General features: G+C 40.5%; 1 protein-coding gene across 1 annotated transcript in view; it reads right to left on the bottom strand.

Annotated features, from left to right (window-relative positions):
• The window catches only part of LAMC1 (laminin subunit gamma 1), a 134308-nt gene that overhangs the window by 19391 nt on the left and 99151 nt on the right, over nt 1-15766 (bottom strand). The window contains exons 12-20 of the mRNA XM_036912584.2: nt 13890-14111; nt 13581-13769; nt 8222-8467; nt 7607-7760; nt 6891-7033; nt 5743-5921; nt 4484-4640; nt 932-1137; nt 418-497 (exon numbers count right to left, since the gene is read on the bottom strand). Coding sequence (XP_036768479.2) covers nt 418-497; nt 932-1137; nt 4484-4640; nt 5743-5921; nt 6891-7033; nt 7607-7760; nt 8222-8467; nt 13581-13769; nt 13890-14111 — 1576 coding nt within the window. The remainder of the gene's footprint in view (nt 1-417; nt 498-931; nt 1138-4483; nt 4641-5742; nt 5922-6890; nt 7034-7606; nt 7761-8221; nt 8468-13580; nt 13770-13889; nt 14112-15766) is intronic.

Genomic DNA, 15766 nt, shown 5'->3' with positions numbered 1-15766 from the left:
CTGATTTTCAAATGTACCATTTAGTAAATGTTTTCTATTGAAACTTGAAAATTAAACATTTTTGTTAAAAATTAATTTAAAAAATTTTTAAAAAAACCTAAATTCTACTGAGCTTCTTAGTAACCTATTAACTTTCAGGTTTCGAAATAAAAAACCTAGAAATGTTACAGTTTTCTTTGAGATGTGCAAATACAATTTCTCTCTAAACCATCTTAGTCTAATATTTAAAGTAAATATTCTAATTTCAAAGCAAAGGGAAGAAAAGAATACACGGAGCTCATTAACATTTCTGAAAAGAGCATAAACTTTGCAAAGTGGGTTATGTGGAAGTGTCTTGTGGGTATAGAACGGGACAATACATACACACCATGAGCAAAGTTGTCTAAGTTAACCATGAAACAGGGATCTGGACGTTACCGTTCAGCAAGCTTGCGCGCCTCTTCTGCCAGGAGAGTCATGTTGTTTGGGTCCCCCGTAGACTCTGGTTGAGTGATTGACTGAAGAGGATATAATCAGAGCACTCATCTCAAAGGACTGAATTATTTAAATTTAATAAAGCAGATGTCAAAATCAAATTCTCATTCATGTTATTTAGCAAAAAGATGGTCCCTTAACTTCAGAAATCTTTAGCATGAGCATCCTTGACTGCAGATTATTTGTTTTCAGGGAAGGATAAACGCAGTTTAAATTGCCTAGTGCCATAGTAAGAACAAAGCCAGAGAAAGGACCCTAATATCCTTTGCTTTTTGTCCAGTTTGTGATAAAATTTTATGACAAGGAAGAGCAATGTAGCTTTCTTGCTTCATGTTCAGAGACAAATAAAAAGACACAAGGAGTCAATTTAGTCAAAAAAACACTCTGTAGTCAATAACAGATTTGCTACAAACTGCCAAGGGTCTCCGCCACCCCCACCTTTGCCATCATCACTCACCACATTGGCAACCGCAATCTTTGCTTTCTCAAGTTCCCTGGATGCGATTTCAATCAACTGCTCTGTGCTTTCTACTCGGGCACGTGCTTGCTCAGCCAAATTTCCTGTCTCATCAATGGTATTCCGGATATTCTGTAAACGACTAATTTGGCTGTACAAGGTGTTATTCACTCTCTGGAGGCGATCCATCAAATTTTGGTCTACATCTGCAATGGTAGTACAGAAGAGAGCCCATAAGTTCCCTGATGGCAGAGGGGAAAGATCATCCCCCATGAAATCTGAGGTACTACTTATCATTACTCTTCCAGAGAGCATCTTTCTCACATGCTTTCCCCAAGCTCATCAGCTCAGCGGGTCAGTCTTCAGTGGGCCCAGGAGAACCTCCGCTACTGCGTTCATCATGCTGTCTCCAATCACATGATGGCCCCACTTGTGAATGAATATAAGCCCCTCTTTCTTACTTGTCACTCTATCCCCAGTTGTATATGGTGACTGGCAAAGGTAAGACACCCAAGACATGTCTGATGAGGGAAAGATTTTGGTATTTCGGCACATCCAGACTTAATCATAAAAATACCATGTTAAAAGCACTACCAGCACTGAGTTGGACATTTTTCTAAACTAGGAAAAAATGAGGTTCAAAACGGATGCTGAAGTATGGCAAATTAAATTCATTTAGTAAAATAAAGTAGGCAGTCTCTTGTGGCCACTCCCTGCCCCCTGGCACAGCCAAGTAATTTCTTTCAGTTTGATTTCTGCTTTTGCATAGTTCTTCAAATTGTTCTTTATTAATTATGCCCATTCAACTTAAACCTCATACCTGATTTAATAAATCAAAAGATAAATATAAGCCCTTACAAATATAATTGTCATTATTAAAATTCTCACATGTCGTGAGGTTATATTAATACACAAGAACCATTAAGTCCTATTCAAAACTGATGTTCTTATTTCGCATGATGCTCAGTGTTGGTGTCTACATTTTCCAAGGAAGGTGAAAAAGAAGTCAAAGTTAAGATCAATAAAGGGGAATACAGGTTTGGAAAATAGCAACTTGTAAGCAGGGCCACCAAATACACGTGCAAAGCTGGTGTTTATATTGCCTAGCTATACATAATGGCTCTGCTCAGATGATTAAACAATTCTTCAATAATCTAATGATTTTTTTTAAGAAAATACAAAAGATAAAAACAAGTTGAAATCATAGAAACTCATAGAAATTAAGGAAGCCTAAGCAGCCAATGAAGTTATAGAAGCCCCTTCCCTTTAGGTCCTCAACAATCTAACAGGTATCAACCTCTCTGGCCAGGTTTTTAGAGAAACAATAGTATCTGAAAAGCAAACAGATGACCTAATGGTAGGACCACTTCAAATGCCTTCCAAGTCCAATGTGTAACTGTAAGACCTAACTGTACCATATAATATCCTTTTAAAGCTGCAGAATAAACACAAGTTTAAACTACAAATGAGTAATTTGGAATAGTCTGAAAAGATAAATTAGGAAGGTATTTCTTTTCTTGACAAGTTTGAACCTAACAAAAGGTCAGCCGGAACTCCACGAATCTGGTCTTAGTGGGAGTGGACTTTAACCCCAGCCCCACCATGGTCCTCCCAAAGCCATCAGAAGCAGCAGGACAGTATGCTCCCCAGCTCCCCATGGCTCTCGGAGAGGTATGATGGCCATGGCCTCCTATCAGATCTTTCCTCCATCGGAACACCTGCCTGGGCAGAGGAAAGCAGTGGTCAGTGCTGCCGAGGGGAGCTGGATGTGGCTGGGGCTGCCCAAGCCACGGAGCATGGAGAGCAGCGGCACCGGCGACCTCCCTCTCACATCCCTCACTCCCCATGTGCTGACGATGCTGGCGCCAGAGCTGCAGCCAAACCCCAAACCCCACCTCTCAGGTGGAGTGATGGGCACTTAAGAATGATAACCTACATTTAATTCTTCAACGTATATGGCAAACAGATGTGAATTCGTTGATATAAGGGAATCCATGATGGAAAGCTGTGTGTTAAAAGTCATGCTGAAGAATGAACATCCTGAAATAACCACTATTATTTATACAGTTCTGGAAACAGAAATTCTTCTTAACCTATGTTTAAATGTTAACTTAAATGTTAACATTAAAATGTTAACATAAAAGTAACTTAAAATGTTACTGCCACCAAAACAAAAACCAAACACCTGAAGTTAACAACCTATTGATCTCTCATTTTATTTTTCAATTCCTCAAAATTTACCTCACAGAACAGTTTCTGGATCATAAAAATTAAACAAACTGGCCCAAACCACATGCATCTAATTACCTCCTTGTCTACTTTAATAACATTATAAAATCAAATTCTATCTATTAGGATATTTACAACAAGAAATAGGCAATGTATTTAGTTTTGGTTGACCTGTTTTCTGACAGGTAGACTTCTCTAACTCCAGATGAACATGAGGATAGATTCATCAACTCAACAGGGAAGTCCATTACCAGGGTCCTAAGTGTATAATGTTAATGAACATTTACTACGAGTGTCTGTGAGCACCAGTATCTACCTCAGTGATGGAAAGCCCCAAAACAAAAGTGACCTCAGCCAGAGAGTGAGCACCTTGACAGAAGGAACACTCTCATATTCATCTTTTCCTTATTGTGTCCAGCACAATGTCTGGCATACTATAGGCCCTCCGTAAGGATAGAAAAGGACTCATCCAAATTTAGAAAAATGTTTAATTCAGAGAATAATAAAAATAAAAGTTTAAAGTGATCTACAAAGTAAATTATTTAAAATAACTTTTTTATTACTTTCAAAGTTTTCAAAACTGTTTCTTTTAAAATCAAAGTATTTTCAAACAAACTGTTTTAAAGTTTTAAGTCAACCCCTTTTTATGATACTGATGCATGTCATCGGTATCATAAGACAATGTATTGAGGACTTGCATAATTGCAAAGGGCATTAAATATGGACACAATATGTAAAATATATGCTTGTATATGTTATTAGCACATTTGTTCATTAATTTAACAGAAAATTTCATAAGTAGGCACTAATTTTTAATCTTTACTTTTGTAAATTCTAAATGTTATATATTCAGTAGCTAACTGTTCAGTCAGTACTTGAAGTCTGCACTGTTTTTTTTTATGAGAATACTTTCTAAGGAAATAGAACAGTGCATAAAATACATTTTCAATCACTAGAATGACAGAAAATCAAAGTTCAAATTTTCTACTTAAAATCAGTCGAAAATTTTGCCCACACAAAATGCAAAACTTTAAAGATTTTTTTCAACCTATTTAACACCACTGTAATGGAACAGACATAAAACGGTTAGAATTTTACCACCTATTGTTTATGATATGTTGGGAGAATTACTGTATCTTAAAACATTAAGTTGACAGGTTCTTGTATTTTTTACATATTGTTTAAAAAACAATTCATATTGCAAACATAGTTTAAAAGTTGAGAAAGAATTTTATAAAACCATGCAAATTACCCTTGAATTAGCAGCCATATCTAAAGATGGGTCCATCTCACAGAAGTTATCCACTCTTTAATTGTGCATACCTTTGACGTCCTGGGCCTCACGAAGGAGGTCCATAACCTCCTTCTCTGCTTCCTTTAGTCTGTCCTCAAAAGCTTGATCTGTTACCACCTCCTCTCCAGTTCCAAGGTTTGCTATGAGATTCTCTAATTCCTGGAGTTTCACTCGATGATCAGCAACCTAACATAATAAAGGAAGAAAACAGAACGCAGGTTGTGCAAATATTCCTGAAGAAATCAACTGCACTTCCAGCAACAATAATCATCAAAGGGGCACTCCATAAACACTGTAGGTCTATACATTCCACGTACGTCTACTTTTAGATAGATACATGGGTAATGTTTCTTTATTTCTCTGACATCAAAAGAAAAACCGTCAGGCTCATTACTTTGACTTTAAACACGACATGCTGATGATTCTCCAGTTCTGACCTCGCCCTTGCATTTAGATTACATCCCTGATAGCTCCACTCCACTCTCAGATAGGTATCTCAACAACCAAAACTATACTCTCCATTTTTTTTCCCCTAAGATCTGTTCTGAGTCATCACCGTCTCAGTAAATAATGCCTCCAGCTACCTTAAGTAAAAAAAAGAATCCTTGGTTCTTCTCTTTCTCTATCTGTGCCTCCTCTAACTCCCTGTCCCTCAAACCCACATATTTATCCAATTCAATCTAGGCTTCCTCTTGTGCCTCCCTCCTAACCATCATTCTTCATAAAGCAGTTCCAAGTGTTCTTCTTAAAATACAAACTGGATTTCAGTTTAAACTGGATAAACCTCTTCAGTTCATTCCCACTGGATTTGGAATACAATCTGAATTCCTTACTATGGTCATGGTCATGGGGTACAACATAAGCTGTCTCCAGCCACTACTCTAGTCATATCACAAACCACTCCCTCCTCATTCAAGAGACTCCAAACATCCCCCAGCTCCGAGGCCTTTGTACCCCACATTCCCTCTGCCTAGAACAGCATACCCACCACTTCTCATTTGACTTGTCCATCTTTTCCTTATGAGTTCACCTTAAATTAATTTTCTTAGACAGACCTTATATAAAGCAGTTCCCCCAGTTATTCTCTGTTTGTATTCTTTCTGGCACTTATCTCAGTATTTCTTTAATTTTTATTATCTGTCTCCCAACTGGAACCTAAATGTTTGACTACAGGAGCTGTGTCTATCTTGTTCACCTCTTTTTCTCTAGAGCTTAGTATATAGGAAGTGCCCACTCAATGTCTGCTGAATGAATGAATGTATGCATGCGTGCACTGTTGACAGCTTACCTTATCCTTTACCAGCCGGTAACATGCTGGACATTCCTGGCAGCCAGGCCAGGACCGATTATAAAAATAATTCTCTTCACATTGGTCACAGCGGTTTCCCACAAAACCTTCTTTGCATTCGCAGCGACCATCGTCTTTGCACTGAAGTGAGAGAGACCCCTCAGGATGACAGTCACAGGCTGCAGAATAAAGGGAAAGAGTCCATAATAAGGAGAAGAAAGACAGCATTTTCTTTTAACTCAGATGACTATCAATAAATAAACTATCATTATAAGTAGACTTTTTAAAAAAAAAAAACAGGCCAATTTCTGAGAATTTAAATAGTTAAGTCTGCTTAGCAGAGAGAAATTTTTAGAGCAAAAGAAAGTTTTAAAAATGTGCATTCTTATGTTACTTAATTACAGAAATTAATCTATTAAACTAACCAGTGCCCTTTTTGTACACTTCATGAAATCATCTCTATGTTCATCTTCCCACTGTTCAATATTTCTCTTACTAAGGAACCAGAAAACCCAAATGCTAATGCTTATTTTACATTATTTTATAGTTTGTTTACTCACTTCGTTCTCTGAACTGAGTCAAAGACTTATGCTACATTCCACAGGAGAAATGATGGAATTCAGAAAGCAAAAACCCAAACTGTTCTGAGGCCTAATTCCAGGCCTGTGTTTATGCCAAAGAGAAGCAGATGTTTATATGTGACCGCACCAAAGGGGCCCCAAGGGTGGGAAGCAACTGTAGTCAGTAAGTCAACAAACACGTTATAAGCAAAATCCTCTCTCTCTTTCACTATCTGCACTAAAAATGTGATCAATAAAAAAGTTTCATTAAACTTTTTCTTACAGCAAGTAAGCTCATTAATCAAAGGGAGACTTTTTCTTGGGAAAACAAAAGATTGGAAAAAGGAAGAATCACAAACACTATAAAAGAAGACATAGATAAGGTGGTTGCAAAGAAAACAGAGAAGCTCTCAATCCCAGAGTTTTAAAGAATAATATTCACTGAAAAAGCATCAGTGATGACTTAGGTACAGCCCCGACTACAAGCCATGTGACTAGGCTGAAGCTGTCAAAGTCCTTTCTGGACTCACAGTTCTAACTGGAATGAGGGGAGGCTCAGAGTTCAGGGCCACCAACACCCTGCCTTACGTTTACAGCCTTCGGGTCCAAATCCAAAGTGGTTGACTTCACAGCGCTCACAGTGCTGACCAGTGATGCCAGGCTGGCACTCACACTGGCCAGTGTAGACGTCACACTGTCCATTGGTGGACCCTAAGGCATGGCACTCACACCTGAAAATGAGCACATGACATTTCTCAGGTAAGAAAAACACCCTTAAGCAAACCTTTTGTTTTTCCTTTCAGCATAGGACTGATGTCATTTATATGAGAAATCATAATATTAAGTCTATGAAGATGGAATGTTAAGGGTTACCGAAACCCTGAAGTTCAAGTAATTTTCATGAATTCTGTTCAGAACCTCTTTCTCTAATCTAATCCATACAAACCCTGTTATTCTGCCATTAAAACCAGGACCAGTGGCTCTCCAACCTGGCATCATACAGCTTTGAAAAGAGGAAGTCCTAGGCTGCCACCCCAGAGGCTCTGATTCTAAGTGTCTCAGGAAGGCCCCTGTAATTTGTATTATTTTTAATGGTGATTCTGACATAGCTGGGGCTGCTGCGTTCCATCCCTTTCTCCCATTAGCTAAATTACAACTCTCCAGGATTGCCTCCAAGGATGCCCCATCTATATTAGGCACTCAAATAATTTATGGAAAAAAAAAATCAAGGCAACTGTTAATATAACTCATCTCACAACCAAAAGAGCAAACATTACCTCCACCAATGGCAACTGAAGTCTCACCTCTGACAGCCTTGCCCACTCTGCAGGTTGTAGAATCCAGGGTCGCAAACTCCACAGTCACGGCCGGTCACGTGAGGCAGACATTCGCACTGTCCGGTCACAGGGTTACAGCTACTCTGCTGCTTCACAGTCCCATAGGGATTGCAATTACAGGCTAAGGTAGGAAGACAGCAAAAGATGCAAATCACCTCAGAGATACTAAACTATAAGCCATACAAAATAGGTTAATTAGGCCTGTGTTGTTCAATGTAGTAGCCACCAGCCACCTGTGGTTACTGGGCACCTGAAGTGTGGCTGGTCTGAATTGAGATATGCTGCACATGTTAAATACACACTGGATTTTGAAGAGCTGGTGTGGAAAAAGAACATATATCTCAATTTTGTCTTGATTCATGAAAATGGTAATATGTTGGATATATCAGGTGAAATAAAACTTATTAAAATTAATTCCACCTGATTCTCCTTATTTTAATGTGTTGGCTTAGAAAATTTTTGCATGTTGTTTCTGTTAAACGGTGCTGCATTAAGACCAAGCTGTAAATAATTAGGGCCCACACAGCGAATTCTCAGAATAAATGAGTACAATTTGACAAAATCTGGCCAATAGCTGATTACCTTTGCATTTGTCTTCTGGATTGGGAGCCAGGGGATTTCCAAAAAATCCATCTTTGCACCGGTCACAATAGAAGCCAGCAGTGTTATATATGCACTTCAGGCATTCTCCTGTCAAGCGATTGCAATTTCCAACCGCATTGGGATCGATGTTGTCATTGCACTGGCACTGGCGGCAGAGCCTCACAGGGCCATTCCCACCCAGGGGGTCTCCAAAGTAGCCGTCATCACAGAGCTCACACCTTTTACCTAGGCATGAGACAATCTGATGTTATGAAAGAAAGGCCTTAGACATTTCTGGTGCTATTGGTTACAAATGCCCACTGGTTACAAAAGTGCCTGGCTAACCATCAGATGTGAGGCAACATGGTGCAGAGGACGGGGCACCGGCCTAGGAGAGCAGAGGATCCAGGCAGAGTCCTGGCACTGTGCTACATCAGTGGAGTGGCCTTCTGCTTCTATCACCATTTCCTTATTTGAAAGATTGCATCGGTCTGCCTGCTTCGATCGCTCTGAGGATTAACTGAAATCATGCATTAAAAGGGCTCTGTAAGTGAGTCAGGCTCAGGCGTTAATCTCTCCTGTGCCGAGGAATGGCACATTCATGTTCATGTTGATGATACGAAGAAAGATGATGTGCTATTCTTGGCACCATAAATTTCCTACACAACAGAGTGAGCAGGATTCTTCTCTTAAAAAATAAAAGGCATACATGCCAACCCTTGTTTGAGCAGTGTCCGCTAGCACGGAATCAGAGTATTTTTGAAGAGAACTTAGATCATTATTTGCCACCTGCTTCTATTATAACTAAGGGAAGAGAGAGGTTAAGTAACTTGTCTACAACAAAAGAGCTAGAATCCAGGGCTCTTTCCACTGTACTAAACTCACTGCTCTTCATCTTCCCTTTTCTACCTTCCCACTTTTAGCTCAAGTGGGGTTCTGGATACTTTTGCAGCTGGTAGGGTCTGAATTAGCCCAAACCTCTTGGAGAAACAAAGGTTTGTTCATTTATTCATTCAACAAATAAACTGAGCATCTGTTACATGCAGGCATTGTTCAAGGTCATCAGGACGGACATGTGAACAAGGTGAAAACAGGTCTCCACTCTCACGAAGCTCATGCTGCAGCTGAGGGAGACTGACCCACATCCATACAGACGGACAGGACCACTTCAGAGAGCGACGGCAGAATAAGGTTACACAAGTCAGAGCAATGGGACTCAGGCTGCTTTCGCTGGGGAGGCTGGAGAGAGCCTTTGTAAAAGAGGACATGTGGGTAGTGATGGAGAGACCAGAGACCAGCCGCAGTGACATCTAAAGGACACTCCAGACAAGCAAGGCACACTGGTGAAGCAGTGAGAGCCGATCGTGTAGGTCACGGCAAGGAATTTGGGGTTAAATTTAAGTGCAGTGAGATACTCTTGGAGGGTTTTAAAGTGATGTGATCTGACTTACATTTTAAAAGGATTACTCTGACTGCCAAGTGGAGAGTGGATTGTAGGGGAGCAGAGTGAAGCAGGGAAGCCAATTAAGGAAGCTATTCTAGGCGAGAGGTGGCAGCGGTGTGGACCCGGGTGGTGGCAGTTGAAGCAGTAAAAGGTGGTCAGATTTGAGATAGAAACAATAGCCCTTGCTGGCTGACTGCTTCTGGGAAGTAACAGAAACAAGAATCAAGGATAAGTGTGTGATTTTTGCTTGAGCACCTACATAGACAGTAGTATTTTTAATGACAATGAATAAGATTCAGGGAAAACAGTTGCATAAAGAAATTAATCTTGAATTTGCTTAAATTTGAGATATCCTTAGCCACCCAAATTAAGATCACAGCAGAAAATAACTGGCACATTCAAGTTAGCAAGACTTAAAGAGAGTTTAATAAAGATACTATCTATGGAAGTATGGGCCACAAGGAGAGTATAGGAACTGCAGGGCTCTATAACCTGGGTGTCAGGAGTTGGGACGAAGGAGCAGTTACCCAGAACCTAAAATCAGAAAGAGCTGTTTGGAGACCACCTGCCAGGAGCTGAGGACTTTGATTAAAGTCACCAAGTCACAGGGATCCTACAGATACGGGAATGGGGGCCTTGGAATAAATGCTCTGCCCTCACCCACCTCCATCTCTCCAATCTCCTGCATGTGCTTCCAGCTGCCTGAATGCAATGGAGGCTGACATTTGATATCGCGCATGCAGGTGTTGTCAGGGTGGAGAAATATGAAGAGTGGATGTGGAGGTGCAAATGGAAGGCATCCAGGAGGAGACTTAGAAGAACAGGAATAGGAATAGAACAGGAAACTGGTGCTCAGGGGAGAACAAGGTCAGAGCTGGAGATACATATTTTACAGCTGTAGGCATAGAGAGGCTTCTGAAGCCTAAGATGAGAGGAAAACCTTAGGTTGAGAATCAGACATGATCAAAGAGATGTAGAAGAAAACCGAGGAAAGGGAAGTGTCATAAAAGGCAAGAGGAAAAAATGTTTGGAGCAAAGTGAGTGGTCAACAGTGTCCAGTGTTGCTGAGAAACAGGGTCAGATGAGGATGAAAACTGACCACTGCACTTGGCAAATGGAGGCCACTGATGAGGTGAACAGAGAACATGGTTCAGGTGGCGCCAGAGGGGAAGAACAGGGCACGAAGAGGGGACAGGAAGCTAGCGGCCCTTCCTGTCTCTGATGTCAATCGTTACCAGACCCTCATCCAAGACCCTTCTCCAGATTAGAATTAAGGCAGCATTTCACTGTTGCTTTTTCATCAGATAATTTAGCTACTCTAGATATGATCCATATTTAAGAGTCTGGAAACCTGTTTTGAATAAAAAAACAAAAATCCAGGTAGAAAACCCACAGCAGAGCTCCATGGTAGCTCACGAAGAGCTCTCACTCCAAATATCCTCCGGCAGCTACAGCTGGTCTGCCCTTTAGTCTTAAGAGTCTAGAGTGTAGGTCCAAGTCCCACATGTACTATTTATGTGACTCTGGGCAAGTTATATACTTTTTTTAGCCTTAGCTTTCCTTATCATCTCTGCCCCCACTGGGAGAGGTGTCCTGTTTCTTCTTTAGTATTCCTGTATACATTCCTTTATCCGAACTAATCACATTGCATTGACATTACTGTGTTCCCTCCACACTTCTAGCCCCTGGAGAAGAGGAACCATTCCTTATTCATCTGCACAGTCCCAAAGCCACGCCCTCAAGTGTGTTGTAAAAACATAATTATTAATTTCTCTCAAAAGTCAGTACTAAGATTAGATTAAATGTGAAAGCATACCACATGTGAAGTGACTATCAGTAATTATTCATATTCTTCAACAGTGTTCTAAATGAAACGCATCTTACCATGTAACTGAAATCCCTGTTTATATTCAATAAACACTTGCATTCATAGAACAAACACATACATCAAAAACTATTTTGGTGTTAAGGATATGAAAGTGAATAAACAGACAAATTCCCTGCTCTCACGGAGCTTAAGATGTGGGTGGAGAAGTGGTGGGGGAAGACAGGCAATAAATAAATGAGTACCCAGAAAAATGTCAAGTCGTGAAAAAGTGCTACGAAAAAAAGTAAAGCAGGATATAGGAGTAAAAATGATGGCATTATTTTTTGCAGCATCTGTGTTGTTTTTCACAGACCTCTCTACCCTAAGATCTTCAAGAAGTACTATAGATTCTCCCCTTCAAGCCAGGTGATAACTAACAAAACAAATATATTTCATGAGTTTTGTGTGAGACACACCTGTTTAGTGGCTAACATGTTTACAACATTTTGCAAGATCTCATATTTATACACCATCTCTCCATTAAGTATCCAAATAGTCTCAACTCACCATTTGTATTATTAGTATAGACATGCGATGTCTCTATGATGCTTGGTGGTTTAGCTTTACAGTTGCTCTCCGCCCAATGGAACAACAGAATGAATAAAGAGACCTCTTAAGATGTTACGTTAAGTACTTCTAAGAGTAGATCCTACAAGTGGGGTACTTAATGTTTGCTAGAGCAGCAGAACAAAGGGTCCAAAGAACCCAGGGTAGGAGGGCAGGGAGGTTTCATTGAGGAAAGGCTTCTGAGGAAGTGATGTTTCAACCCAACCCCACAGAAGAGTCAGGAGACCAAGAAAAGTGAGGTTTAAGTAGGAGAAGTAGGGCAAAGCATTCTTAAGAAAGAACAGTGTACAGCAGGCCAAAGAGTCTGGCACATCTGAGGGGCAACAAGAAGCCCAGGATGGCTGGAGCAGAGAGAGTGAGTCCAGCGTGGGGATGGTGGGGAACCAGGATGGAAAAGTCTATCTGTGTGCAACTCTATTGGGCCATAGTTAAAAAATAATAATAATAATCACAGAAACAAGGCAAAAAATCTGGAATTCTACACAAATTTCTTTTTCTTATTTTCTCAACTACCTTAAGCAAGTAATTGGCTCTCTGAGTTGCAATGCCCTTGTTCTTGGAGTTGAGTTGGTGGAGTCGTGGAAGAGAGAGTGTTTTCATGTTTCCCAATGAGGAAAGCATGTCTTGAGATACAAGAGATACAGATCATTGACTCAGGGTTGTGTTTTGTTTTATTTTCATGCTCTCCAGCAGTATCTTTTGAGCAAAAAGCATGTCATGGAGTCAAAGACTGTACCAGAAGCCTGGCCAGAACCTCTCTATGACAGGGAGGCTGCAGGCCACAGAAGAGGAGGACAGTCCCCAGTGAGCCTCCATGCCCTCGGCCAGTCAGCATGGGCAGGAACTCAGAGAGATCTGGTCTTACATTCTTATCGAACAGAAATAAACTCAGAGGGTGGAAACAGTGGCCTATCCAAAGCTATACAATTCCTTTTTTGTGATGGGCTCTGATATACTGAAAGGACTATTTAGAGAAAGAATTTAAAGCATCTTAAAATTACCACTTTAATATCAAGAGTCCCAGGACAGCCCCACAAACTAAAAATTAAGTTTTGGTTCTCATCTTGTGAGGGAAAGTATTTTGTAGTGGAGCCTAGGTTGAAATTCCAGCTCCTCCAATGGCCAGCCATGCAGCCTTTGGACATGTAACTTAATGTCCCTGTGCCTCAGTTTTGCTGGCTGTAACGTGGGGACAAGAGCAGAGCCTACTCATAGGACTGTTAAGGATTAATGAGGTATTAAACATAAAGGTCTTAGAACAGTATCTATAAGGACCATAAATATGGTAGCTGTTATTTGTATCTGATATGCATTTTATAAATCCATAATAAGCCTGTTTCCTACAACACTTTTGCCAACTCAGAAAACTGTAATCACTGAACCAAACAAACAAACAAAATCCCCAAACACCCAAAACTCTTCTTCCCAAAGCATTTTTGTAGGACGCAGTACTGAGACAGAGATGGAAAGAGCAGACTTACCAGTGGTGCCAGTCGGACAGTTGGTGCAGACCACCTCCTGTGTCTTAGGCACAACAGCACAGCTTGAGCCCCCAGGACACGGACAAGGCTGGCAATCAGAGGAGGTGCCCATGGTTGAATCTCCGTAGTACCCATCACTGCACTTCTCACAGTGGGGACCAGCTGTGTTGTCTCTGCAGTTACAGGCACCTATTGGAAGAGCAAGTGTGAGAAAACAGGCAAGTGTACAAGCAAACACGACAACGAACGTTTCCTATCCAGCAGGAAGGAGAATTTAGGCCCAGCAGCCACCAGAGATTATCTTCTCACCTGTCTCAGCGTCACAGGTCTCACTGTGTCCATTGCAGGAACAAAGCACGCATGGACTGTAGGGCCCAAGATTCGGCGTTTCTCTTCTGTAACCGGAGAGGCACATCTCACAAAACTGCCCTCCGTATCCCACAGGACAGGTGCAGGACTCCACCCAAGCTGCAGGGACCCCAGGCCCAGGATGAGCACTTGCCAGGGTGACATCATCCAAATAACCAGCACCTGCATATAGAGTGGAAAAGAGAATCACCAAATTGGCTTCCGTTTTTCAAAAGCTCAGAAAAAGGCAAAAATGCTAAAATATACCAGACCTGAAATTCCAGAAGCAATTAACTATCAGCTTAATTCATCTATTGGAGAGGAGAATGAGAAAGTAACACTTACAGTAATCATGTGGTACCTGGTTCTGTATAAGGAATGGCAACGTAGCAAACTTGTAGTTTTAAACACACACACATACACACACACACAGTCAGACTTGTTGGATTTTACAGTTCTCTCAAACACCAATGTGAAGAATGAAAAGCATTGGGCAATATTCTGGGGCAAGAAAAGATAAGAGCAAGAATGCAGGGGAAAGGGGGCAAGAACAGTTTAAATCTGTAGCCATTAAGCAGTGTTTTTGTTCTCTGGCCACAAAAGTAGGCACTGATTACAAAGTTCAAGGATAAGAAGACAAGGAAAGCACCTGTCAACAAGTACCTTGACTCAATTATATTTTTGCCAGGTATAAAACAGCAAAAATAAGTAAACAAGTTCTAATATTCAGGGTTGCCTCAACAAATATGCAACTATTCCAAAGCCATAATGCCATATATTATAATGCTTTCCCATTTCCAGAAGAATAGAGGAAGCCTCAAGTTGGCGTAGACTAATGGTTAATCCAGCCAGACAGTGCACATGACAGCCTCAGCAGGCCTATCCCACTGAATAAGCAGTCCTTGATTATATCATTATGCTATTTCCCTTTAATTTCCATTCCACTCCTGTCTCTTAAAGTCTTATGTTTCAGGAATATTTCTTCACATTATGAAACATCACTTGCTGTTTATATAATTCTTAGCAATCAACAACCTGAAGCTGAAGGACATCTCTTCCATTACTGCCTTCAACTTTTAATACGTTTATAGGTTTTTCCCAAAGTTAGATCATGAGATACATCCATTGGTTAATGTGCTTCCAACTCTAAACATTCTTAAGCCTCCCATCCTAAAAAGTACACTTCAATCTTGCCCCTCCACCCAAATTATAGTCCATCTCTTTTCCTTCCCTTACAGGCAAACTTCTTAAAAGAATAACCTTTATTTTACTTCTTCACCTTCAAATTACTTATCAAAGCACTACAATCTAACTACAGTTCGAACACTTCTTTACAATACACACACATGCACACACCACACCAAGGACTCCTTAGGCACCGTCCAAAATCCACTGACTTCCTAAACCTGCTGTTTCATCCCTTTAAAATCCCTTTGCACCCTTGAGTCTCAGGGCACGATCCTTAAACAACTATGTCTCCAAGATCACATCTTCTTTTTTCTTTCTGTATTACTGGTCATATTTCCAAGTTCAAAAATTATTGCCCATATATTGTCAATCTTTCAATTCTACATCTGTAATTCCTAACTTCTTAAGCCCCAGGTCCATATTTCTAACTACTTCTAAGACACCCTCATCTGGATATTCATACAAGCATCTCAAAAAACAATAAATCCATGCTGCTGATGCCACTCCTACTGCCCTGCCATCACTCTAACCCTACTTCTGCTCAACAGCTGCCACTGTCACAGAAAAAGACCTCATGAAACATATACATATTTTTTCATATATACATGTATGAAAAAAATTTAAAGGCATACTTAAAACAGCTTTACCTA

This window comes from Manis pentadactyla, chromosome 9, assembly GCF_030020395.1.
Source record: "Manis pentadactyla isolate mManPen7 chromosome 9, mManPen7.hap1, whole genome shotgun sequence".
NCBI classification, from domain to species: Eukaryota; Metazoa; Chordata; class Mammalia; order Pholidota; family Manidae; genus Manis; species Manis pentadactyla.
Note: the sequence above shows the minus strand (reverse complement) of the source record. Positions and strands in the feature narration are given on the sequence as shown.